Below are 25,124 nucleotides of genomic sequence, written 5' to 3'. Positions count from 1 at the left end.
GAGGGCCAGTGGACTGGGGCTGTTATTTCTTTTCCATGTGTCACTTTTAACTCCAGAGGTAATTTTATGGAAATCTTAGTCAGAGTTCTATAATCCCCTAAATATTAACTTGGCTTTAACTCAACACAACTAACTGAACCACATTACAAGAGGCTCAGATGATTTCCAGTCTGAACGGTTTCTGGTCTGTGTTGCCAAAGTAAAGTTTTAAAAAATACCTCTAGGGCTGCCCAGGGGAGGCCTAATTACCTCCCTCTTGTGTGCGTGGGACTCCCCTTAGAAAGAAATTGGCCCTTGGGCAGTTCTCTGCTTTCACTAAGCTGGGGAGATGAGACTATAAAACTGGCAGGCGTCGAGAGATTGGCAGCCTCTCTTCCTGGCTCCTTAAATCAAAGAAAAATAATATTAGTTGATGTTTGATGAGCTTGGCTTATGATACCATGTCTAGGATATGTACTTCTGCAGAGTTGAGCTTATTAGAGGAGAAGTAGGGGAACACAATGGATCAAATCCACACAGGAGCACTGAATTTGTAGGGTGCTAAGTTCCTTACTCTTCAGCAATTTCTTGGGTCATTCGTCATCATCAGAAGTCCAGAGATGACCCCCCAGTTCCACAGAGCTTTCATCTGTTTCGGGACTGAAGTGAGTAATGCTGCTCGGTCACTACACTCGAATACTAAGGAAAAGGACGATGATAATCTGGGTGCTTGGCACTCTATTCTGCCTCTGACCTGCTTGGTGGGCAAGCAGGGCCAGCAGGAGCCCCGTGATACGGGGACCAGAAGGCGGTTGGACCACTGGGAGAACTTTGCTGAAATGAAATGACGCCATGGTTTATTTTATTCCCACAAGATTTTTTAAAAAGGAGATTCAAAAGGAGATGGTGGTGGGGACATGGACTGAATGTGACCTTCCAGGGAAAAGACCTAGGTTCACGACTCCAGGATCCCGTTTACTAAGGATGTGGCAAACCTCTTTATTGTTATGTAAAAATGGGATTGATACTGCATTACCCAATTGCTGAAAGCACATGTAAGCATTCTGTGTAGTCCATATAGAACAAGCACGAAAAAGTCAAATGGTGAAACCTGGATGGCTGCAGCCCAATGAGGACATTTAACACTGAAAAAAGATGTTTGTGCAGGTGATAGCAAACCTGGAAGATGACTTCTCTTGCTCAATATCCTTCCGACCACTGCAGCATCCTAAAGAGTATGGACCAAAGAGGAGGGACCCTCCTTGCTGTGTGAGCATATGAGTACAAGAACTGGGATATATAAGTAGTTGATTTAAAAAGTCTCTGTAGTGCATGCATGTCTGAATTCTGAGCCATTGCAAATAGAGAGAATTCCTTGCAATTACAATAAAGTCTAAAAGCCCCAATACAGGGAGGTGACCACTGTAATGCAGATGCTCAGTCATTTGCTCGCTTTTCATTCAACTGACATGAGGGAGAATAGGACATGGAAAACGGATGAGAAAAAGGTGCAAAGCCCCACCCTTGCTACTCAAAGTGGAGGCGCTGGCCAAGCAGTATCAGCACCACCAGGGAGCTTGTAGGAGATGCAGAATTTCAGGCTCCACCCCACAGACCTGCCAAATAAGAATGTGCATCTTCCCACAATCCCCAGGTGGTTCCCTGGCACATGCAATGTTGAGAAGCACCTGCCCAGGCAATGTAAGAACAGAAGCTGAAATGGATAGAGGCATTTTCCCTTGGTCAAGCAAGGCTGCTAAGGGTTTTAGTAATTCTGCAGGGAGGTGAGACTTAAAACAATGTGCATTATTTGGAGTTGTTGCCTTGTAGACTGTATGCAGCCACCATTCCATAGTTTTGACATCCTCAAGCCTTTCGGGGTCTTTATCAATTCCAGGCAAAGATACCTTGTCCTTGATAAATACTAGTTCAGATGCCTTCCAGATCTTTAGTCAAAGTTCCTGAGACTCGAAAGGGCAGACTGGGTGAGCAACAGCCTGAACAGAAGGCTGCTGGATCCTAACGAATTGCCATCTGGATGTGGCACAAGCTACAAAAGCATTTGTTAGCTATAAAGGGATATAAAAATATAAAGCAGTAATGTCACCAGAGCACTTTGAATCACGAGTGAGAACTGTAAAAACAACACACTCCTCTTTTTCTAGGCTAACTTTATAGTCCGGGAACATAAGCAGGTCACAGGGTCTGGCAGTAAGGATTAAGGTAGGGGTATCCGCCATTAAAATGCAGCCCCTGGGCTTGGAGAAGAAAGAAGTTAACTTGTGGTCACCCACCAGCTTTTGAGGCTGGAAGAGCAGGAAAATGGTTATGTTTTCCTTTCTGATACATCCTCTCATAGTCTCCACCCCAAATACCATATCCTACCCTATTTTTAGTAGGCAAAAACATAGCTACCCAGAAATGGAGGTATAGAGTTAGTCAAACACACTGATGACTGAGCTGGGGCTACAGCTCCACACACAATCCTGTGATTCAATCCCTAGTCCACCAAGAATTCAGCATTTAATACAGGAAAGTCCAGCTGACAGCCCTCAGGCTGCCAACTAGTAAAAAGTCCACCTTTTGCATGATGGTAAATACGAATACCATTAAGAACTGTTTTTCCTCATCTGGGCCATTCCACAATAGCTGTATCTCATTCATGGCTGATGTGCTGTGTATTCATTACCTTTCATTTATTAAATCTCTTTCTTTAGGTACCAAAGGAAAGTTTGGAGAGCAAAATATTAGTTATTTAAAGAGAATTTTGGGATTTATCCAGGCCCAGCCGCATCAAGGATCTAATACAATGCTTCTCTAATACCTGTTTTTCGGTTTTTAAATTTTCATATGTCACAGACCATTCTTTTTGTAAAGATACAGTAAATTAGCAGAGAAACAAAATGAATGAACCAAGACATACAGGGTATAAGCCCACTGATTACACATGTGGGTATTGCAAAAATGTCAAATTACTGTAAAAGTTCTAAACCCTTATTTTCAGTCTCTGCCATAACCTTGGTGCAGGCTGGAAAGGAACTGTTTGCAGATGGATGCTGGTTCGTGAGCTATGCGTTGAGGAGCTCTGGTCTAATGGACCTTCTAAGTGAAATCACCTACTCTATTGCCCACCTGAAACAGAGTACTGATGCTGTTAACATTTACTGAGGGCTCTCTAAGCACGAGGCACTCTCTGTTCTAGTCTGTGCCATGTATTACTTCCCCCATAATCCAGTGGGCGGGACTATTACTCTCTCCATTTACAGATGAAGAAACTGAAGCACAGAGACGTTGAGTAACTTGCTGAAGGTCAACTAGTCAACCCAGCATTAAACTCTCCCTCCAGAGCTCACCCACTTCACATCCCTCCCTCACTGCCTCTCAGTAGGTACTTGGTTCAGGTTGCATCTGAATTTTCCCCACAAATAAGTAGTACCTCTTACGGAATTGGTGATAGTGGCGTAACCAAGAATTACTATATCCTAATACCTCGGAGTAACATCCTGTGGGAACAGGCACCAGAACAGAACTGACATAAAATCATTGAGCAACCCTTCGCAGTGATCTGAACAATGAATGTTGGCGTCCCCTTTAACCAAAACTGAAAAGGCGTTCAAAATTCAGGAACCGTCATGCAAATAGAAACTTCAGAGTTCAATTATGATTGATACCAACAAAGAACAGGGAGTGTTTGGGGAACCAAGCTAGCAAATAGCTAGGTCATCAGGTGTCAAGTCAGAACCGTTTTAGCCTCAGCTGTTGCCTTCCCACAGGGGCTGTAGGGGTCAAGTTCCTCTCACCTCTCCGGCAGCACACTTTTTCCTTTCCTCCAGGCTAAAGCTTTGGTGTTCCTGTCTTGTTTGTAATGGGAAACCAAGCCATAGGAGCTTGATGAAAATCTATTTTCCTTTTTGGTGTGTCTGGTGTTGTGAACACTGCTGTGTTACTGGGAAGGGGCCTGGCTCCCCCGGCAAGGCTGTAATTGCGGGGCTCACACTCCTTGCAGGGATGCCCTGCCCCCCATCCTCAGCCCTCTGTCCACATTTGCAGTCAGCCCCTCTGGGGCCTCACACTCCCTGGGCTTGCTCCATTGTCTCCAAAGCTGATAATGATGTCTCCCACCTCCATCTCTTGCTGATAAACGAATTCCTGAAATACCTTTATAGACCTTCACATCACCATAAATGCTGCTTTAAGGAAGGACAAATGGTGGAGTAAATGAACAACAGATGGAACCTAAATGGTACCACATGTTAGACTTAACCTCTTCAGTAAGAAGAGGGGTTAAAAAACCAAAAACCCTTCCTCCCTTCCCTATGCAAGGAGGGGTAACAACAGCCACAGCTACTGCCACGAATAGCTGTTAGGCTGTTCTTTTTATACAAGTAACCAGCATAGAAATCTCTAGATTGGAAAGATACTTTTTTTTTTTTAATTAAAACTCTGGTTACCTTGGTGGGGTGAAATTACATTTAGCTTTTTCTAAGCAGGGGGCAATGCTGACCAGAACATCACATGGTTTTAATTATGGTCCCAAACCTCCTCATGTACATTCCCTGAGCCAAAGGTTGCTCTCAAAGAATCAATTTCTTGTTGTATAAACATGTCTTGCCTAAAAAAGTAGTTCTTATAAGCACGTTTAAGGCTATTTAGTAAAGGCATTGAGTAAAGGCTCTGAATATTAGCTCTCTCAAGTTTAGGGGAGACTAAGGGGCACCCAGCAAGATAACTAACACTTGAGGGCAGGACTGTGAGTGTGGACGGGTGGAGAGGCCGTCTGAGCCGGAGTAAATTGAGGAGAGAAGGTAGCCATGGGCAGGGGTGGGTAGGGAAGACATCAAGAGGAAGTGGAACCAAGCTGGAGTCTTGGAAAAGGGAACAGGGGAGTCTTTGATGGAAAGACAGGCACTAAAAGGGCATTCCAGAAGGTAATAATAACAGTTAGTGGGTACTAACTGCAATTTCTGTTGTGGACTTTGTAAAGAGGCATCACTCTCAAGCTTGTTGGCAATGCCTTCAGAGGCTGTATATGACCCCAGGGTTAGGTGGTGTGACTTCTAGGATATCAAGATGGTAACTCTGGAATTACAGGCTGTACAGGTTTTGAAAAGGTTCTTTGCAGACCATGTTGCTTGGCTACCCATTAGGCCACACGTTGACTCAAGTCCCTGGCTCTCCCTTCTTGTCCGTTTCTTTGATGTTCATTGCATGTATGAAATTTAGGATAAACTGAAACTCTGGGGTTATTCCAAGGAAGGCAGATTTCCTGGAGCCATTCTCCTGTGAACGTAATCCCCTTATTCTATTTTCCATTCATTCTCCCCCACACATTGTTTTGTTTCCATCCCTGCATGTGTCATCTCTTTCCATTTATACCAAAATAAAATTTACACCTACGCAGTTGCTTTTGACTATAATTTACCTTTTGTTTTTCTTTCTCCCTCCCCCCACCTCCAGGCCTGATTCTTAAAAACACAAAGAAATAAACACAAAATCTCATCACTTGCTACCACCATCACCACCAAAACAACAAAAGAACATACCCCCATTTAACCAAGCCAGAGAGTTGGGAAAGCTTTAATCACATGCTTTGTGTTACAATTTTTCTTACACGCAATTTTTCCCCCCCGACTTTGATGGCCGTGGCTAGGGTTTGAGGGAACTGTCACCCATGTCCCTCAAGTCCCCACCGTGACCTGGGACTTGGGACTGTGCAAATGACTTTTCTCCTTTCCCTCTACTTTGCCCTTGTGCCATCCCCTATAGCCATATTTTCTCCCTACCCTTCTTTCCACAAGTTCCATCAATCAAAGTTTCCATCCCCAACTGGGGCCTGAGCCGAACCTCCTACTAAGACCACCTGTGACCAATTGTCCCCAACTCTGATGGTGCCTGATTACAGCAGCCTCCCCGGTACCACATGCATTTGGCAAAGGCATCTTCTAGTGCACTGACCACTGTATGTTCAGCCAACACACAGTTGCCAGGAGTCACCTTCTCCTTTCCCAGGTTCCCCTGGGTCCTCACAGGCAAACGATGCAATGGATAGCAGCTGCCCAGAGTACTACAGAAGGCTCACAGATTCAAATGGTATTAACCTTTCCTTCTATCCACCATTGCCGTTATCCTCCTTTTGCTTTTCTAGGATTAATTTCAAAATCTAAATGCTTTGCTTGGCTGTCCTGTTTTGTAGCCTTTGTTGGTTTATTATTTAGATATAAACATCCTTTCTAAAACACAGGCACAAGAAAAGTGCAAGTGTATTTACCTGGCGCATCAAATAAAGCTCACCCAGTTCATTCAGAGGCATCTGGCACGAAGACGGCTCCTGCCTGCTTTGGTTTTTCCTTCTCTCTAGGATGCTAATTGTTTTTCTTTTGATAATCTTATAGTTTTGGCTGGAAGTCTAAAATCTGGCCTGCTGAGCTATGTGTCAGATTTGTAAATTAGATGACATCTGTTTTGAATTTTATCATCTTTAATTTTCTTTCAAGCTCTCTTCACTTATTCATTTCTACTCTAATTGTAAGGATCAGACTTTGCTGGATGTTTTAGACAAAAGTGTCGACCTTTCTGCTTTGGGGGGGGGGCACAGATTAAAATGACTGAAGCTAAATGGTCACAATGAAAGCTATTCAGGGAAAAGATGTCGGGAGAGAAGCCTTAGCAACCATCCCAGAGAGGATGAGCGGTTAAGACAAAAGGCTGGCCATCCAAACCAGCGTTTTGAAGTTCCCACCGAATAATTATAATCGATTAGCAGGAGACTGACAGTGAGGGTTGAACTGGGTGAAGTATTTTGAATTGAGGGGGGTTGAGGTAGTGGCAATGGCAGTGGTGGTAGTCCGTGAGGTGACTGGTGACCTTTTAACTCTTCACATTTAATTTTTCTCAGAACTATAATAAAGGCCGTAGAAACTTAAATGAAGCCTCACCCATGAATACTTGTATTTTGATAGTGAGACCTTATTTTTCCCTTCTATCTACATACCTCTAAAATTCTTCTTTTCCTGGGGAAATTGTTTATTGCTTACTGGATTGGGCCTACTTATTAAGGATCAATTCTCCCGTTAGAATGCCTAATGTAATACCCTTGTAGAACATGTTTTCCCTGTATATAAACCTCTTTCACACATATAATCTTACAGATGTCAGTTGGCCTCTTGCAACTTTGCGTTTGTAGAAGCAATAGAGAACGGATGAACTGCTGGCCAGAACACGTGCCTAAGCTTTCACATTTGATCCATATGTCAGTCTTCACTGGAAGAAAAAATAAGCAGGCTGCCTGTGAGCAGAATACAAAATGGCTCCTCCAAACACCAGCTGTAGAAGCTCTACACAAAATTTCTGAAACCACATCATGAAAATTGGCTACCAGTGACTTTGGGTTTGCATATAAATGACAAACCCTCCCTTCGGGATGCTGGCCTTGGACTTCTTGGATGCTGCCGTGTTTGGGCTGTTGCTAGGCAGGTCGTGGGTCTGTGAAAATGCTGCTTTTGAGTGGAATATGTATAGAGCAGTGGTTCTCAACCAGAGGCAATTTAGCAATGTCTGGAGACATTTTTGGTTGTCACAACTGAGGGAGAGGGTTGCTACTCGCATCTAGTGGATAGAGTGTATAATGCAGAAGACAGCCCCATAATCCAGAATTATCTAGCCGAAATTTTAATATCACCAAAGTTAGGAACCCTGTTACACCGGGCATCTATACATTGAATCAGGGAACAACAGATTTTTATATGCTTCATCAAAAGTATGGTGTTGAGAGAAAAGGGCACTTGCGATCTATCTTCCTTGGAGGAAGCGCTAGTGTTGCCTTTGACGACCATATTGGCCAGGTAATGTTCTTTGTAGAGTGGGTTCAGAAACCCCCTCATAGAGGCTTCCCTCCTGCTACCTTTTTTCTTGGTTATCAGCATCATCTTCCATGTGTATGCAGTTACTCAAGCTAGATATCTCTGGGTTTTCGCCCACTCTCCTCCCCTTCTCCTCGCCACACCTCCCACTGGTGATCAATTCCTCATAATCCTGAGCTCTCTCACTATAATGATCTGCCCTGACTTCTTAAGTTCCCCACCACCAACCATAACTGAAGGAGTCTATTGTTAAAGCTCCAACAATAGCATCCTGGCCTCTCTCTCTCTCTCTCTCTCTCTCTCTCTCTCTCTCTCTCAGCAGTCTGCTGTTCCTTCCAAATCCTTTCAATTCTCCCCAACATTAGCACTTCCGCACTCACATAGTCCTTTGGTGAAGACACATTAATTGAGTGCCTACTATCTGCTAATTATTGTGCTAGGGGCTATGATCATTCTCTGGCTTAAAATCTTTCCAAGCCTCCCTGTTCCTTACAGGACAAGCTCCTTGCTTCCTAACGCAGCATGTCAGGCTTCACATAGCATGATAATCTGCCTCTGACCTAACTTTTCAGTTCACTCTCTAACTACATTGACATACTTGCTCTAGCCATGTTGGACCAATGGCTTTTCCTTAATCTGGGTCTGACACTCTTAAGCTCTTTTATCTTTGCATGTGAGGAGTGTCCTTTCTACCCTCACTCATCCTGTGCAACTCACTCTGGTACCTAAACAGGTGTCTGGCACATGGAAGCTCCTCAATCAATATGGAATGAACTTGAATTTCACCTTCTCTGTGAAGCATTCTTCAGTTCCCTGGCTGTTAGTCAGTACATCTCTCATGCTCCATAGCCCATTGTATGAACTTCTATTAAAACCTTGTCACATACTCTGACTGTGAGCCCCTTGAGGGATGGTGTTTTATGTTTTATTTTATGTCTCTTGGGACCTCTAGACTCTGCACCATGCCTGGCACAAAGTAAACCCTTGTGATGAAATGTTCACTATATTGTCAAGATGGCTTCTCATGTTTTTGGAATCTTTGTTTCATACTGGAGATTGTGTGCATCGTTTGTTATCCCCCAAACTCACAAAATTTGATTCTAGTTTCAAATGGGCCCTGCACGTGTTCTGGAACTGAATACCTTCCCATGCATAGGATCTGAAGTTTCAGTCCATCCTCTGGGAAGACGTTTAACCAGTCTCTGAGCCTTTGTTTCTTCTCTGTAAATTAGGAATCATGATATCTGCCCTTCTTTCCTTGTAGGGTAGTCATGAGCATCAAATGAGATTTGAATGAAAGTACTTTGTAACTTCTAAAGCTCATAAAACTTTTCAAGTATCTCCCTATTCAACATATAGCAAAACAAAATAAAACCCCTCCCTCGATCTTACATAGTTCCTTTATTTTTTCCCACAATCTTCTTGAAAGGACCAGTTTTGTGCATTGAATTCACTCTCTCCCTTCAACCCCAGGCATCCTGTTTTCTGCCCAGCCATACCACTGGCAGCTTACTCCCCACAATCATCAATAATTTTCCCATGGCCAACACCTGTGGATACTTTTCTGTCTTTCCTTTATTTGACCTGACTCCAGTATACCTCCCTCTGAGACGTTTTCTACACTGGGGCCAGAATAAGCTTCCAGAAACGTGGATTTTGATTATATCCTGCCATGTACCAAACCCCACGATGACTCCTCCCAGACTACAGGGTAAAATTCAAACTCCTTAGGAGGACACATCAGGCCCTTCATCATCCGGTCCCTGCCTACCACATCATCAGCATTACCTAAGGTTACTGTGCTTGTCACACACACACCCTAGCCATACAAAATGACTTCTGCTTCCAGAAAGTGTCGTACTCTTTCACACGCTGCCCAAAAGACAGCCTGGTTGCAATCGGGTCATCTTTCAAGATTTGGTTCCAAATATCACCTCTCTGGGAAGCCTTCCCTGATCTCACTTCCCATTCCTCTCCATTCCCATTCCATTCAAAGTAGATATCCCCATCTGTGGATTCCCCAAACTCCTCGATACCATTGTGATTTGCATAACCTTCCCACTCTTCTCTAATTACCCACTGAAATATTTATCTCCTCTACTAGCCAGTGAGCTCACTGGGTATAAGGAATGTGTTTTATTTCTCTATATATCTAGCTTCTGGCAGAGTTCCTGGTACAAAGCAAGCCATTGTTAAGTGTTTGTTGAATAAATAAGTCATATAAAACATCATTTGTACTACATTCTTATTCTTTTACCATATTTTGTACACTTTTTAGAAAATATTTTTGTGACATCCTGATTTTCATAGGTTTAGAAAAAATTCTGGCTATAGTGTCATGCATTCAGAAGTTACTCTACATTGAGATTGTGGAGTGGCTTTCTTTGGGACGCTCCACGCCTACAAAAGAAAGCGTAGCTGTCTGTGCAATGCCTCCATGGATTCACAACAGATTCCTGGGTGCGCAGGACACCTGCTCACCTGGCACCTCTGGGCTTGGTGCTTTCCAGTTGTCGGGTGAGGAGCTTGGCAATGGCGGTGAAGCTGTTGCTCATGCGGAAGATGTCTCTGCTCTGAGGGCCCAGGATGGAGGAGAACGTGTCTGTGATGCTCTTAATCTCCAGCAGGAGGATATGGTGAAACGAATGCTCCATGTTGGCCAGCTGACTCACCAGGAATGGCAGGCAGCTCCTGGCTCTCTCCTGTCCAAAACAATGAAGAACATGTACAACTGTTGGTGGGAATGTAAACAAGCGCAGCCATCATGTAAAACATAATGGAGGCTCCTGCAAATGGCTCTGTATGTGAATTCACAGGATGCAGTGCATCACAGGGGTATTTTCCATTCCTCATTTAAAGGCAACAGCTGGATGTAGGGGTCCTTACCACGGGCCAGGCACTGTTGTAGAAGCTAGGAACACAGCACTGAAGAAAAAGGATAACTATCCCTGCCATCATAATGAGACAGAAACAGAATGCACGTGCAAAATACATAGTATGTTGGATGGAGAAGTGTGTGTCAAAGAAAGATGAAGCAAGATGGTGACTCGCAGGGTGGAGTCAATGTTAAATAGTGTAGCCTGGTCAGACCCCACAGAGAAGGGGACATTTAAATTCAGCAAGAATTTAGAATCTAAGCCCAACATTCTCAGTAACCATAGAAAACAATTACAGTAAAAGTTGTCCTGCTTGATAGAGGGAGGTCAGAAGATATGAGAACTGGGACACAGGAGATGTGACATTTTACTCCTGAGAATTTCAAATTTCAAGGAACTTCTCAGCTTCTGATTCACATTAAGCTTTAGCAGTTTTTTCACACCATGTCGCAAACATTTCATTGGCTGATCTAAGTGTCCCTGTGGTTTCTTCAAGAATTCTTCTCACATAAAAATTAACATGCCCTTTCTATAAAGCATACGTTTTCTTAAAGGTGGGGATGGCTATGTGGTTATTTGCTGAAATCAACCTAATTCTGGATGATCTTCTGGCAGTTAAATTGAGCTGAAGGGAAAATTAATCAGAGGAACAAGAAAAATTGTAACTGCTCTGGAACTAACACACGAAACCAAGCCAACCTCACATGGTTTGTTCTGAAACCTTGGAGCGCACCCATGTACCTCTCAGGGGTAGCAGATAGAATTTTGGGTTACAAAGTGTGATGTTAGGTAGGAGATTCTGATTTCGTTCTCAGCTCCATGATATTTTGTCTCTGGGGGCCAGGGACTGCATTTTTCTCCTTTCAGTTATCCCACTGTGGAAACAGGGTCAGTAGCACTTGTATGCCTGAACGGTCGGTCTGACTTCAGTCCTTCTGACAGAAATTACTTATAATTAAAGTAATAAGATCTGACCTACAGAGAGCCCTTGACCTACAGAGAGCCCTGAATCTAAGGGCCAGGTTTATTCTACATGCGTTTTATGTATTTATTCATGTATTTCTCCCAATGACACTATGAGGTAAGTCCTGTGATCACTGCTATTTCGTGGGGGAAGCTGTGACACTGATGACCTTGCTCAGGTCGCCCTGCCCTCTCTGTCTCTACAGCTGCATCCTTGTGGGCTCCATCCCAGGGCCTCCCATCGAAAATCCCAAACCTATTCATGCACACGTGTTTTCCACTCCTTTTTTCCTATATCTTGTTCATTATCAGTTACATGGTCCTTTTCATTTAGTTCTTTTTGATTTAGTGATATGCACTTCATAAATATTCTGTAAATGCAAACTAGACCAGCAGGTCTCACACTTTTTGGTTGCAGGACCCCTTTACTGTCGTAAAAATTATGGCAGACCCTAGAGAGTTTTTGTTTATCTGAGATATACCTAGATATTTACCATATAGTAAGTTAAAAGTGAGAAATTAAAAACAAAAAAACACCAAAAAACCTGGAGACATTTTTAGTTATCACAGCTGGGGAATGGGAAAGGCTGATAGTGGGTGTCTAGTGGGCATAGGCCAGAGATGCTTCTAAACATGCTACAATGTACAAGACAGCCCTCCGCAACCAAGAATCATCTGGCTCAAAATGTCAATAGTGCCAAGGCTGAAAAACCCTGAGTGAAGTGAAGCTGGCTTTTTTTTTTCCCCTTGCAAGTATGTGGTGGTAAAGAATATACCTATGAATACATTTTAACGCCACTGTCTTGATTTGTGCCAAGGCACTAGCAGTTTTATCCGTCACTGCTTTGGTCCTTTCAGTGCCAATGATAACACAGTAAAAAAGGCCAATGATGTATGAGTATTATTGTGAAAATAGCTTTGACTTCACAAATCCCCTGAAGGGGTTTCGGGGCCCCTGGACCACACTGAGAATTGATGAACTAGAATCCAGAGTCAGCGAACTTTTTTCTGTAAAGGACCAGACAGTAAATGCTTTTGGCTTTATGGGCCATACAGTCTTTGCTGTGGGACTACAGCTACAGACAATGAGTAAATGAGTGGAAGCAGCTGGATTTGGCTCACAGGCAGTGATTGGCTGAGCCCTGAACTAGATTATATGCTGGCAACATTGCCTTGGCCATTCCATTCATTTTTTTATCAGTGTTATTTTGTTTTTACAATACTGCTACCCCTATCACATAAAGCTCCTGCTATTCTTTGTCAGGAAAACAGAACGTAACTCAGAAAGTGGCCAAGAATAAAAATGTGGGTACCCAGTTATGATGATGGTAGTTTCCCTTCATTAAGCATCCACTACGGGCCAGGTACTTGGCATATGCTTCCTCACTTAACCCTCACCACGACCTTGCAAAATGGGTATCAGGATGAGGGGAGTGGTGCTAAGAGGGACAATCGCTTGACCGAGGTTACACAGGTGAGAGAGTCATAGTGACAGCACAGGACTGAATCACGAATCTGCCTGATTCCAGAGTTTGAGTGTTTCCACTTTGCCTGGGCTGGAAAAGACTTTTAGTGCGGCCCTGCCTGCTGCAACCTTCCTCTCTCACCCACCCACGGCAGCATCACCAATCGAGTGCAGTGCTCTTTTCTGTAGACCCTTCCCGAGATCCTTTCTCAGTACCATCCTCCTTGTGAGTGGTCCTCATCCCTGGCTGCACACAAAAGCATCTAGGAAGCTTTTAGAACAATTCTAATGCCAAGTATCCTCCCACGCCCCACCCTCCCATTCCTATTTAATTTCTTTGTAATGGGCAGGGTCCAAGCATAGACATTTTTTAAACCTCCCAGATAATTCTGATGTGCAGCCAGGGTTGAGAATCACTAGTCTCTATAGAGCCCCAAATCCCTCAAAATTTGAGAATTAGCTGAATTAGGAAATTTTAATTTGGTCCTAAAACCCACACTTTTCTCTCCTCTATGCTTTGTCAATTTACAAAAGAGTAATGGAAAATAATATATTTGGCTGCCTGCATGAAAATATTTTATTATTGGGCATCTGTTATTCTTGCCTTTTTATTGTTATTTATTGCTTTTTTTTTTTTACTTTATAATGAAGAAATCATTATATTTCTTCACAGCTCAACTCTTTGAAGTCTCCACACACCAAAGAGACACTTGTGAGGGCCGTTAGAAACATAAATCAAATGAGCTTATTGTTACTGCTTTCTCAGCGAAGCTTTGCCAGGGAGACCACAGGTTTTCTCGGGAGCTCTCGGAAGCCTGAGTGGGCCAGTGGTGCTTAACTGCCTGGGTGTGTGTTTATTCCATGAGTCTTTTTCTTGATGATGGTAGGGTTAAGGAGCTTCAGAGCAAGAGTCGAAGAGTTTGTTTGGGCCTCTCCCCCAACACCAATCCTTTTGCTTCGAGGAACTCTGGAGTAGGGGGACCAATTCTTTCTGATTTGTCTTGAGATTTCCCCAGTTTTAGCACAGAAAGTCCCTGCCTCTAGGAACCTCCTCAATCAAGGGCAAATTGAGACAGTTGATCACTCTAGAATTTGTGAGTAGGTGGGGAATTATTTTATTTCAGAGGACTCTGATCAGTAGACTCACATTGCTGGTGAATATGATGGTATATCATTATATATACCTGTCTCTATGTGTGTGTGTGTGTGTGTGTGTGTGTGTGTGTGTGTGTGTGTGTGTGTGTGTGTTTGCGCACGCGCGTGTTTGTGTCCGTGTGTCTCTGTGCATATGCATAGTAGATTATCATTGTCCATGGTACCTATGTTCTATAAAGACACTTTGAACACTAAATTGGTAAATATTAAAGCATTGCTTCTAGGGAAAATATAGGATTACGTTGCTGGGAGCCTCTGGTCACACATTTTCATGGAACCAATTCTGGTCACATGTCAGCTCATCAACACAGAACCTTGTTTTATGTGTGTTTCTATTTAAAGACATCTTAATTAATATATATTGTTAATTCATTAAAATTGGACTCAGAGCCAACGGCACTATAACTTATGCCTGAACAAAACTTAAGTAACACATGAATTTTCTTTGTAAGGTGCCTCACAGCCTTCTTACACTTAGGAACACAAGAGAGCACTTCAGCACTACACCTGTGGGACATTTTAAACAGTGAAATTACCAATAAAAAAAGTACAAAGATGAGGAAAATGTGGCACTAAATGCACCACTTGTTTACAGTAAGGGCTGAAACAAGGAGGCAGAGCATTGACTTAGTAAATCCCAGCTGGCAACAAGTACGCTGGGCGACTCAAACTTTTCTCTGTTCTGTGCATGTCTGTAAGGGACCTCAGCAGGACCTCAGGCAGTGATTTGGGGCTACAAACACATTTCAGTGAGTAGGTGAATCTGCAACTATGAAACCAGTGAGGTAGATAGATAGAAAGATAGATAGATGATAGATAGATAGATAGATAGATAGATAGATAGATAGATAGATAGATAGATCGATCAATCGATTTACCATCTTTGTGGATCTCCTATAAAAGGAAAGTATCTGCTTTTACCTTGGCTAAAGGTCGAAAGATATTCAAAACTGTTAAGGTATGACTTTCCATTAAGACATTACAATCATGCCCAGAAAAATGTAAGTTCAGCTTTTCTGAGATCAGATGGAATTTGGTTTAAGTTCAAGTTTCCAATACATCTTCCAATTTGTCTTTCCCTCTACTTTCCACCATGAGCATATTTTCTTATTGCCTTTAAACTAATTGAAATTTTTTTCCCTTAGCAAGTTACTATACAGCCTTCCCTTCGTATCTATGGGGGATTGGTTCCAGGATTCCCTGTGGATACCAAAATCCACAGATACTCGAGTCCCATATATACTTAAGACAACGTAAATGCTATGTAAATAGTTGTTATACTGTATTGCTTAGGGAACAATGATAAAAAAGAGTCTGTACATGTGCAGCACAGACACACCCATCATAGGCTTAACTCTACAGTACATGCGAGAAACAACTTAATATTTTTTTAAAAATATTTTTGATCTATGGTTGGTTGAAGTCCCAGATGCTGAACGCGTAGATACAGGGGACTGACTGTACATCCAGATTCATGGGAGCCTTAACTCTTTTGTACCCACAGATTAATTCTCCCCAATTTAGGTTGTATTGTATATGTACCCCAACTCGGGTTTGCAGATTAAAGACTACCAACAGCCATTTGCTTTTTGCAACTCAATTGTCTATAGCAAAATATGAAAAATGTGGGTAAATGACATATTCTGGATTTGTTTTTTAAAAAAGGGATCCATTTTTGGTTTGGGACACCGAATGGGAACTGTAATTATGAGAAAGACAGAGAATAAACTTACCTGTAAATCCTTTTTTAATACATCCTGATATTTTTGGTAAGACATTTAGGAACTGGTGTTTCCTATTGTATGCTGGGCATTTGGACCTGAGGTGAAGTTTTCTGGGGTGAGAAACTGATGGAAAAAGCTTTTCTCCCAAATAAAAAGAGACACGTACCTTTCCTTTCACCACACATTGCTGTATCTACATCATGTACTGCCTGGACCTGTGTCAGCCATCTTGCAAGCATGAGGAGACATGTTTATGGGGTCAAATCAATATAACGAAGGTGATGGAGAGACAATGGAAAGAGTCTTGACATCAAGGGTCCTTGATGACATTGTGGAACTTTTGAATGAACCCTGGACCCACCATGTCTTCCAGACTTCTTGTTATATGAGATAAATATTCTTATTATTGGAGCCAGTTTTAGTTGGGTATGTAATGACCAAACTCATCTTGGCTGACACGAATACTTCATGACATGGTTGAGAGGAATAATGAAATAATACCAGTAAAGGACCTGGCATGGAGCAAATGATTTTTTTAAATGGTAGCAATCAATTGTTATTATATTATTTTTAATGAGATCTGATGATACCAGGTATATCATTTAATTAAAAAAGTAAATCATTTGGTGGAGCCCTAGTGTTTTATCATTAATATTATTGTTTTCAATGAAGCATACTATTTGGCACATAGTAAATGTTTAATGGTTTGGGTTTTTTTGACATTAAGCAATATATGCTACATATGAAAGAATGTATATAAATATTCATATATTTAAGTAATGAAATGGAACTTTAGTAACATCAGTGGAGGCCCTACCCCTGTGAGTCTCCCTTCCTCTCCTTGAATACCTTCCTTATGAGTTTTCTTGGTTCTTTATCCTAACATACTGGAAGACTTTTGGTACCCCCTATTCTGTTGACTATTCAGAGTCTGAGGTATTAGCCTTCAAAATAAAATTTCAAATGTTCGCTTGACTGGAGAATTTATAGCCACTCTTTTTAGAAAATCCAAAACGATGACTGCATCAGAGTCAGTAGAGACCTGCTAGCACTCCTTTTCTGTTGGGTTCAGCTGGTCTGTCTGAGCAACATGTTGTGTTTCTCCATCCTAGCCACTGCTCAGGCCTCCCTGAACTGCACCCATCCGAGAGATTTATAGCTCTTCCTTAGACACCTTCTAGCAAAAGCCTACATTGTTCCATAGCCTAAAACTTCCCCTTGAAAATAATGGTGGTTAAGCGTTTGGCTTTCCAGAGCCTTTCTTTACTGCGGGTAATGTAGAATTGGCAAGAAGAGACTAGCAAGGCAAATAAGAGTATTGGCCATTCAAATGCTCAGGAAATGTGAAAGAATTTCTTTGGATAAATATCCACAGAGAAAAGTCTCACCAGAGAACAGAAAGGTGATAGTGCTACGTAAACCCCCACAGCTGAGCCTTTCTTGCCTGAACTGGCGTGGGCGGTGGTGCGATAGTTAGAGAGCCTCCTTGGTGAGTTTGAACCCTGGCACTGCAACTGGCCAGTGGGACCTTGGGCAAGTTACTTAGCTCCATGGCTCCATTTATAAAATGGGTTAATAACAGTGCCTGCCTCGTAGAGTGGCTCTGAGGGCACAGTAAGTTAAAAACAAAGCATTCAGAACAATGCCTGACACATGGAACTGCTAAATAAATGTGAGCTATTATTGCTTGAGTGTCAAAAATCCAAAATGCAAACGCAGACATACTTGAATTAACACAAAAACTAAGAGAGGCTGTCTCAGAATATGTCTCAATATAGTCCCTTAATTTTTTTCAGTTAACTTATTTTGTAAATTGGTAAAGATTGGGAAGTTCTAGAAATGTCCAAAACCCCCAAACCAGCAAATACGGGACAGTGTTTTGGTAACCTGCCAAAAAGTTTACCTTGAAGTGAAATATGCTCATTTTACTAAGAAAGCCTATTTCCTTTAAAAAAAAAATGTTCCATGATTAAGTCAAAACACTGTACAACTTTTCTTAATGACCTGAACCCAATTTTAGCTTATTACCTAGAGATAGCTAGACATTTCCAATTGTTTACCAATCTTTTTCAATTTTTTCTTGTGTCTGAAGTAAAAGTAGCCTACTATTATAACATTTTCAATCCTACAAAAAGTTTCTGTTTTTGGAGTAGGAAAGGCAGTTAATAGTCAAGCTATCCAGTAATTTATATATTCCAGGATAATTGTGTAATTAATAAATATTATTCTTTAAAAAGGACAAGGATTTGCATTTATAGCCTTTAAAATTAATATAAAATATATACAAAATGCTTGCATAGTAAGTAGGCATCAAATATTGTTAATTTACCATATTCTAAAGCTAAGATTCAGTAATTTTTTTAAAAAGAACATTGAGAGGGCAAGCTCCCTGAAATTCTTTTTTTCTGGAACAACATAGAGAATGAAAAAACAAAGCCATTGTTAATGTTTCTCTTTGGCAGATAAACCTCCAATTTTACACTGATTTTAAAAATATTGGGCTGTCGGAAAAGTCATGACATATTTTTTGTTCTTCATTGCAAAAATATGTCATGACTTTTCTGACAACCCAATAGCATTCCAAAAAGTCATATTCCTCAATTCTTCCATTTATCCTCTGATCATGTCTCAATTTTTCTGTGTATCAGCTTGGGGTAATTGGCCATATTTTTTCTTCCCACTGATAAGAAAAAACTGTTAGAATTTAAACATATCCACATATTCTAAATGACTATTTAATCCAATGTAAATGGAATAAGTTCCCATGCTTTCCTTATTATTTTTTATTTAGTTTGCATGATTTCAGGAGCTCAGAGTTTCTGTGGGCACATGGGAGAGTAATAAATCATGCCTCGTAAAACAATACCATGTAGGCAAAACAATTTTTAAAAAATAAGTCCCATAATAAAAGTCAAACAACAGCTGATGAAAACAGATGTATCCTTTGTTTTGAATGAACCTCAAATTTTGTAACATGGCAAAAACTAAGTACCAACTGGACTCAGTTCAACTCTATACATTTGTCACAGATTGCTAAAATAAAAACAGCCTTGTATAAAACAAAACAAAACAAAACAAAAAACCAAAACCAAAAAACTCCAGGTATAATTTTTGTATTTATAAAGCAACCATGGCTTTTATTTAAATATGGAACTTACTATGTCTCATTAAAAAACAAAAAGTGTTTGAATGAAATTAACTGAATTCAAAATAGAAATCAGAGAATGTAAAAGGTAGCTTACCTTCATGCCTTGTTACTTGAGACAATAACGTAACCAAATAAATGATGTTTTTAGTATGGTTTATTTTTTTAAAGGTCAGAAAACTGGACATGGTCTGCTGTCAAGCAAAATTTTCCAATTAAAGATTATTTTCCCCCAAATAGCATTTAGTGTGGCCACATTTATGTTTGAAAACCCAAATCTCTCTCCATTTGTGCTGAGGGCTTATTTCCCAGCATCTTTTCTTTGCATTGACCCCCAAATACTTACAGACCTTAGAGCTTATAGAAGTCCATCTAATTTGAACTTTGAACGTAGTGTTATTTTGTGGGTTGATAAAAGATTTAGAGTTTCTATAGTTCAAGTTTCCTCTCTAAAAACTAGGGGCTTGGGAACTTAGCCTCTTAAAGGTAAATCTTTTGTGTGGGCTCAAGGGACCCAGAATGAATAATACTGAGCCAGAATTTCTCCCACCACACCATATCCCCTCATGTAAATGACCTCTCATTGGTTATCCTGAACAATGGGTCCACTATTTCTTTTGCTTCAATTAAGCAAACTTTTAAAAGACCATTGGGGACGTCAGCATTGAAACATTTCTAGAGAACTCAAAGAAGCAGCCCATCTTTAATTACACAATATCTGTTTAGCAAATGTTGTGTAATCACAGAATGATAGAAAAAAGCAACCACAGGGCTTCTGGCCCAATCATGGAAACCATTTTGAAGAAAGATGCTTATTATGGGTCCAAAAAGAAAGAAAAGAAATATAAAGAAAGAAAAAAGAAAGGAAGAAATCGTGTTTGAACCTCTTGCCAGGAAAACAAAACAAAACAAAACAGTGCTCTGTGCTCATTAACAATATGGTAAGATTTAACTCAGTCCAACGATACATCAGCTATGATTGAACTTTCTATAATTTACTCACTGCATTACATAATTTACTCATTATATAATTAAATACATGATGCCTATCTTTCTTTTCGTCTACTTATGTTCGAAAGAAAGAGCCAGATTTTTTCATGGTAGCTAAGATGTCACTCCCAAAATACAAGTTAGAAATATTTTGATGAGTATTATTTCACTACTTATAGGGAAGAATGAAATGGAAAAGTGCAGTTTGCAAAAGTGTAAACCTTGTCTGAGATTGGCAATTTCCTTAGCTAAGAGAGTTTGATACACATTTTTTTTTTTTGTAACTTGCCTTCCTCCAATGCTCCTATTTTTAGTTCTTGCATTTTGCATTGGGTTAATTTTTTTTGGTCTTAGAACAACTGTGTTTTCATTGGGAACTGCCTAAACTGCTTGCTGGAAGTAAGTGGGGCATAAATAAATAAGTAAGTAAAAATATGCAAACAAATTGCAGCTAAGTTTTGAAGGTATGTCTGGCCAGGGTGTGCTGAAAATAAAAAGTCTGAAATATACTAGCCTGGAGAAAACAATTACTTTCCAAATTGCTTTCTACTCATTTGTAAGCTCATCTTTATGTAAACAATAGAAATACATTATAACAGCATTTTAGGATTTTTAGATAGGGTTGCATTGAGATCGTGAATGGGCTCTGGTTTGTTTTAGTCCATTCAGGCTGCTATAACAAAATCTCACACATTGGGTGCCTTATAAACAACAAACATTTATTTCTCACAGTTCTGGAGGCCAGGAAGTCCGAGATCAGGGTGCTGGCAGATTTGGTGTTTGGTTCCGTGGAGGAAGGAAGGGGGAAGGGGGGTGTCCTTGGTCTTCATCTATAAGGTCACAATCTCATTGATGAAGCCTCTGCCTTCATGACCTAACCACCCTCAAAGTCTCCACTCCCTAATACCATCACCTTGGGGGTTAGGTTTCAACAAATGAATTGGAGACGGGTACATTCAGACCATAGCATGGTTTAATCTTGCCATTCCTCAACAGAGTAATAGAAGAGTCGCCTCATTGTATTTATTGTTTCCATTGTATTACTATCTAAGATAATAATATCTATGCATCTTGCCTTAGAGGTCATTCCAACTTTCTAAGGTAGAGGAAGGTAGCCTGTTTCCTTCAGGAAATCTTTGTAACTTCTGTTTCTTCCCATCCTTTTCCTTCCCTGCCAATTTAATGTGTACCTGTCATAAGGAGAAGGAGCTGGTAACCCAACAGTGTTTTAGGAACGTGGAGCTGTCATAGAAAAGATGGGCTCTCGGAGGTGTTTTGCAGGAGGAAAGGGGCATTTGGATGAGATAAGGACCACCGTCAGGAAGAAGGCTATCCACAGCCGCAGGAAACTTGCCCTCCACAGCCCAAGGCAGGGGCAGAGCCCGAGCCTGAGAGAATGGAGCGAGCACTAGGAGCTTAGCATAACCCAGGGATTTCTGAAATCAACTATACTTAGTAAATAAACATTTCAATGATGTGGAGTAGTTAGGAAAGTTGGTTTTCCACTTCTCAGGGTGAACTGCCACATGTTTAAAACTCTATGGGACCTACATAGCACTGAAGTTACGAAACATTACCTAGATCATTTTCACTTACTCATGTTCTGGGAACATTTATTTTCCAGTCATCTCAAATATATTAATCTTAAACAGGCACAACTATTCCTGTGTTGACTTTAGATTTATTTATTACTTAACAAAAAAAAAAGATGTAAATATACTTTTCTCATTGTAATTTCTAATGTTATCTACATGTATTCACTTAGATAACAAGAATCATTCTGGTTGATGCTAAGAACTACACCAAACATTTCAGTGAGACAGTCCATTGCTGATCAGGCAACAATCAGGTACATCTTTCCTTAGGGGCTTCAGCTCAGTGCATGGGAATCAGTAACAAGTTCTCAACTCCTACTCTACAAAATAACTCTGGGCTTAATTGTTTTGATAAATTCCTGGGAAGTCTATAGCAGATAAACCCTGTAGGACCTGGATCCTTGAGGCCAGTGCCTCTTACACTTTCTTGTGCATGCACATCACCTGGGGATCTTGTTAAACTGTAGATTCTGATTCAACTTCCTGGTGATGTCCAAACCTGCTGGTCTGGGGACCACACACATTTGTCAGGAAGCAGACCCACCAACCCTGAAAGCTAGTAACCACCACCCATCACTGGAACTCAATGCCCATAGTTTTCCTGGCCCTCTTCAAACACAGCCTGCATGATGCCAGTGGCCATTTACTAGTACAAGACACTGATGCTCAAATCACATTCCAGGCTCTCCAGAACTGTTAGTTTGCAAGTCTCGGTGGACTTGTGCTATTATGTGCTATTATAAACACATTGAGATGAGTGGTACCGGGGGCCTGTGGAAGTGTAAGGCATGGGTCTTTCCTTCCGTGTGCTGAGAGTGGGTTGGGAATGTGTGCATTCATACACTGAATGAATGGAAAGCAAGTGCAACCAGGAGAAAATCAGGTGCTAACCTCCACCTTCCAGATGCATGCTCTGAAGGGATCAGAGCAGGGAAGATTGCAATGGCCTGGGGAGGTTTGGAAATGCCTCTTCTTGGATTAGGCTCCCCAGAAACAGACAGACCCTGAGATTTAAGTGCAAATCATCTATTTGGAAACCTCAGACCGGCAGTGGAGTGAGTGGCAGAGAAGGAGAGTGGCTCAGAAAGGGTGCCTGGGAAGTCTGGGGAAAGGTTATCTCATTTGAGGGTAAGGGGTGAGGGGATTGGAGTGTAAACACCCCCATCATTGGTTGATGGCTGCTGAGGGAGCTTTAATTCCTCACACATCTGTCCTGCTATGCATGATAGAGTGCCTTGAGAAGTTGGGGAAAGCCACAGGCGAAGAAATTCTGCTGCTGTCTTAAAAGAGTTGCAGGATTTGAGCTGAAATTAGCAACCCCACTGCATGCAATGGCCAGTTGTCCTTTCTGGTGAATCCAGGATTCGTTCACTTCTTGAGCTCAAGGCTACAAGGAGCAGTCACTAGGTGGAAACTTTCTGCTTTTCTTGGGGCAAGCACACACCTACTTGCCTCACAGATCCTGGTGCAAGAAAGTCAGACTGTGCCCCTTTGAAGAGAGGAAGATTAGATCCGCGGGGACCAGCTGACCATTGTTCTTCCTTCTTTAGGTTAATCCTGAGGGGAGGCTGGCCAGGCAGACCCCTTTCTAGGTGCTGCTGCACCATCCTGGGACTCGCCAAGCTTCCGGCTCACAGACGACCTGAGAGCCTCTTGTGGATTTGGTCAGTTGGCCTCAATTGCAGTTGATAATTACAGGACATTGTTGAAAATTGTTGCAACATGTAACTTTTGTAACCATTATTTACTGCCCTAGGTTTGCAGCTCTTTGTGGGGACTGTTTGTCCTTTCCTCAGGCTCTTCAGTTTCTTGGGAACTGAGGTCCACAGTATTTATTTACTTGAATGCATCACGAAGGGAAACAAAATACTGTTCCAAGGCCACCTGGGCACTGGGAATGAATAAATTTGGAGAGAAGGTAGAAGACAGGAAGTATCTGTTAATCAATGAGGGGTTTTCGTAATCTGGCCCGGGGTCTACCTTCCAGCCTGCCCTTCTCTCCCTCGTCCGTCAATCAGTGATCCAGGCACCTGAAACTCTTCACAGCATCCGGAAGACTGGGCCTCTTCCCATCTGCTTGCCTGAGCTGCTGTGGGTACCCTCTTCCTCTTCCTCTGACATAATCCTGTCATCCACCAGTTTATCACACATTCCCAAACGCCCCTGTGCGGGGCTATTTGCTTCCTTCTGGTTCCCATCCAGAAGTCAGGAGTAACAGGCACCAAATTAAATATGAATCACCTGTTTCATTTGTCCCTTGTCCTCATTCACTGTGAGTCCCTCTAGGACAGGGACCCCGTCTTTCTCTTCTCTGTGTCCCTATCACCAGCACTGGCTTTATACCCGGAAAGAATCAGCAGCTCAGCCCTATATCACTGAAGAAGGAAGGATGTGGAACACCAGCAGTTATTAGAAAGTGTATTTTGTATATATTTAAGGTTTTTTTTTGGTTTTCTTCATACTGTGCAATAGGGTTATTATGCGTATTATTTACAGTTAGCATGTAACCTCACAATATAAAAAAACAATAAAGCTATTTTCATTTTGGGATTAAAAAAAAATCATCCCTAACTGATGACAATTCTGTAGAATTGAGCAGCAACCGCTGGCACCAACCAAAGGCTTGAGCAAACAAACCCCCAAAGTCACTGAGTCTACCAAAGTTTTAACTAACATCACCACATGTGGGGAAATAGGGTTTTTAAGTCACAGATCCTTCCTCCTGTGCAATGGCCCTCAAATCCTTTACTCTTGATTTGCAAGTTGAAGGCACAGATCATCTAGCCAGCTCCTGTTTTGCAGGATGTTTTTCCACAGTCAGGATGAGGGAAGTAATGTGGTTCTTAGTGGCCTTTGTCATACTTTTCCTTTTCCTCCTGAAAGTGTTTTTGTGGAAGACCTGCCGGATGTCACAGAAACGCGACCTGAGCAAGATGTGTGTCACTTCTTAACTTGAAAAGTGTCCATGACTCTGAGCCCAGAGAGGATGTAATAAATAGGGCCTGGTGCTTGGCCAGCAAATCCCAGCCAGTTAGGTAAACAAGGCAGAGGGCACAGGATTTCACACCTACCCTGGCAGCAGTTGAACTCAGAGGGCAGCCATTTGATTCTTCACAGGTGCAGACTGCTGGTCTCCAGCAAAGGAAAACAACTGGCCATAGCATCCTCCCACATACAAGGTGGGACAATCAAGTACGCGAACTCCTCCTAGAAAAAGTGCTACATACTTCATTGCTGAATATCACTATGGTCACCTTTGAAGTACTCCCCTTGGGAAACTAGGTACTGACACCAGCACCTAGTCCATCCTTCAAAGCAATTTTGGAACTCTTTTTCTGGAATGGCCATCAGAGCTGCTGTTATATTACCCTTG

At 41.7% G+C, this 25,124-nt stretch overlaps 1 protein-coding gene across 6 annotated transcripts in view; it reads right to left on the bottom strand.

Moving 5' to 3' along the window:
* VEPH1 (ventricular zone expressed PH domain containing 1) overlaps positions 1-25,124 on the bottom strand; it is a 266,782-nt gene that overhangs the window by 156,910 nt on the left and 84,748 nt on the right. For all 6 annotated transcript variants that reach the window (XM_019627252.1, XM_019627261.1, XM_019627273.1 and 3 more), the window contains one exon: positions 10,320-10,540. In XM_019627252.1, the coding sequence (XP_019482797.1) occupies positions 10,320-10,540 (221 nt within the window). The remainder of the gene's footprint in view (positions 1-10,319; positions 10,541-25,124) is intronic.

This window comes from Hipposideros armiger, unplaced genomic scaffold (genome assembly GCF_001890085.2).
Source record: "Hipposideros armiger isolate ML-2016 unplaced genomic scaffold, ASM189008v1 scaffold_16, whole genome shotgun sequence".
NCBI lineage: Eukaryota > Metazoa > Chordata > Mammalia > Chiroptera > Hipposideridae > Hipposideros > Hipposideros armiger.
This window is presented reverse-complemented; position numbering and strand designations above follow the sequence as displayed.